We start from the raw sequence: 2982 nt of genomic DNA, 5'->3' as shown, positions 1-2982 counted from the left end.
CCCCTGTTTCATGCCATGAAAAGAGAATTAAAATTACCCCAATTCCAGCTCCAGTTACACCAGTTCAAGAAGAAATCAACAAAAGTAAAGAGTCGAACCCAGAACCAGTTTCCTAAAGTCACCTTGAGTCAAAGAAACGTGGGAGAAAGTGGAGGTCTCGACATTGCCGACAAGACACTCGAGACCACCCTCTGAATCTGAAACCCCAATAGAAATCATAAGCCCCCAGTACCCCTTTAAACCCAGACCGGATGAGAGGGAGAGAGAAATAAAAAAAATATCAAGACATTATCTGCGATATCGACGGACGGTGGAAGAGGACGTAAAATCTCCCACGCGATCCAATTTTACTACACTAACCTGGAGGTCCCTAGTTCGATCACGGACTTCGCCTGAAATTAATTTACCATCATTGTTAATTGCTTAATCTTGTTTCTACACCGAGGATTTCCCTTTTAAACTCAGTGGTTGGTCTGGCGTGCCTTTAGTATAATAGCCTGAAGTGAATTCGAATTGAAGATTTCATGTATACAGACACGGGTTGGTATTTATTTTAATCAAACTAGCAAAGTTTCAAATGACTGTGATTCAACCACACAGTGCATTATCTTTTCCGAATGCCTTGGCTAAATTAAAGCATCAGCAACAACAACAAATCGACTTTTTATATGAGTAAGAAATGATATATTAGTACATACGTGAACACCTATAAACCTGACCGTCTTTATCTCAACGGCGCATTGTCATTGATATTTATATGGGCCCTTCAATAACAATGGCATAACAATAAAATCTATTGTAATTTCAAAAGGCGAGTGAATGTTTTGTGTGTTTCTATAAGTATATACCGTTGACGAACTGTACATACACCATATAGGCACACAGTGTAGTATATCGCTAACATTTCTCAATGAAATATCAATGTAACAATGGAAAAAATGACTTGTGTTGGTTACTTTGTTAGGGCAGCAACGAAATCTTCAAGCGTTAATCGTGTATATCTTTTTTAAAAATACACAGGGTGTTCTGTTGTGTAGGGACGATTTCGTGTTGATATTATTTTAAAAAGTCTTGTTTTTCGTTCATTGTTTTTTAAATTGTTCTCCAAAAGAAAGTTCAAGGTGACATATGGATTTAGGCTGTAGACATTGAAATGGGATTTAAGTGTGCTTCGTACAATGAGTAATAATACATCGTGACAAAATGGCCGAATGAAATAATAATGGCATGTCTGAACGTAGTATATCAAATAAAGTTTATTTTACGGAAGTACACCAGTGTAAATAGTTTAATTTATGATGGCATATAATTCGTTGCTACCACCAGAACTTCAAGCTGTGTATCAGCAACAATATGGCGGCGGAGGGGCAGACGGCTTCCTTTCGCAACAATCTGATGCTCAAGCCGCATCCCAGATGACGTATTATCACGAAGGACAACTTCCAGGAGCTTCTTATGCCCCTATGCAACAAACCTACGCATCTCCGCCTATTTATGGCGGACCAGAACTTTATCAACAGCCCGCAACGGTGACAGAAGTGCAACAAACGCCAGTGCAAGAACCATACCAAACTCCATTACCCAATGCTCAGAATTTTTCAAGTCAACCTGTAATGGGACATTATAACCCCCAGCCATTCGCCCCTCATGTTGGACAGTCAATGACTGGTGCTATTCCCCCGCCCTTTAAACCAATGCCTGTGTTACCACCGATACAAAGTGGTGGGTTCCCCCCGCATCCAGTACCATTTAGTTCCCCTGCTGTTTTACAACATCCAGCTAGAAGCTTTGGACAATACACTTTAGATGGAACTTTAGAATACGGAAAGTTAGCGGATGCGGGAGACTTTGCGGGATCCTTCGACCAAATACCAGGAGATCTAAAACGCGAACTCGAAGAAACATACGGGGTTTACCCCAGAACAGACGTGAAAATAGCCATAGAAAATGGGCGATATCATTTATACGCGACACCAACTGGTCAAAATCCGCGTGGTCGGGCATTACCTCCGATCATGAGACCAAGATTTGAGCATACACCAATGGAGTTACAGCCCATGAGGCGCAGTGTTGGATACCCCCGCCAAGTATTCCCAAGGCCAGTTACAGGATACAGCGAAGATATGGAGTCAGTCAACCTGTCTAGAGCCTCAAATTACCACCATCCTTTTAGGAGCAGTTCTCGACGACTTGTTCCGGGAAGAGAACCCATGATATTTGACCACAATCCGTATTACGAATATGACGTAGAATCGGCAATAATGGAAGACATTGGATACCCATCGCCTCCTCAAAGAGTTTATGCTGATTATCTGCGTTCTTCTAAACTTCCTGATAGTTCCCGACAGCGGTACCGATCGCCAACTCGTTATACTGCCAGATCGAAGCAACGGCGTAGTTATTCCGATGGACGCAGAAGTTATTCAGGAAGGATATAGGGATGATGTTAGGTTAGAAAAGGCTATACAAGGTATATTTCGTACACGATAAACTGAAAACAGTATGAATTTACACCCTGGAAATATGTGATATAATTTTATTCATTTTTGCTTCTTTTCATTTCTCACGACCATGATCAATTATTTCATTTGATGTTTTTTTTATTATGTGTATTTGACATTTTGTGAAAGCGTGACAATGAATGAAGATATTGCGATGTTTTGTTTATGAACTTGAACTGAATGTGAAACGTGTCCTGTATATATTTATCTTTAAAAAAACCCAACCAAACTCTGCATTGATATTGTTGTTAATCTATGTGCGGAGTATAATATGGGAACTACATTTGGAATGATATGAAATAGCATTTGACGTTCAACTGTTCTGCACGGACTGGGCTAATGAAGACGGGCACGCACCATGCAGTGTGCTGTGGGTAAATTTTACCCGAATAGCAGCGCTACGACCTGCTCATGTATCCAATTCCAACTGTCTAGAATGCTTTTACGTGGACGTCAATGTGTACACAGGACTTCGAATTTT

General features: G+C 40.7%; 1 protein-coding gene across 1 annotated transcript; it reads left to right on the top strand.

Annotated features, from left to right (window-relative positions):
• The first annotated feature begins 965 nt into the window (after positions 1-965).
• LOC126814330 (uncharacterized) lies at positions 966-2735 on the top strand. The gene has a single exon (XM_050539423.2). The coding sequence runs from the start codon at positions 1296-1298 to the stop codon at positions 2436-2438; it is 1143 nt and encodes a 380-aa protein (XP_050395380.1). The 5' UTR covers positions 966-1295; the 3' UTR covers positions 2439-2735.
• The last annotated feature ends 247 nt before the right edge of the window (positions 2736-2982 follow it).

This window comes from Patella vulgata, chromosome 3, assembly GCF_932274485.2.
Source record: "Patella vulgata chromosome 3, xgPatVulg1.2, whole genome shotgun sequence".
Classification (NCBI taxonomy): domain Eukaryota; kingdom Metazoa; phylum Mollusca; class Gastropoda; family Patellidae; genus Patella; species Patella vulgata.
This window is presented reverse-complemented; position numbering and strand designations above follow the sequence as displayed.

Bases quoted from the DNA above. Each gene is read 5' to 3' on its own strand.
- LOC126814330 (XM_050539423.2), top strand. From the start codon at position 1,296: ATGATGGCATATAATTCGTTGCTACCACCAGAACTTCAAGCTGTGTAT.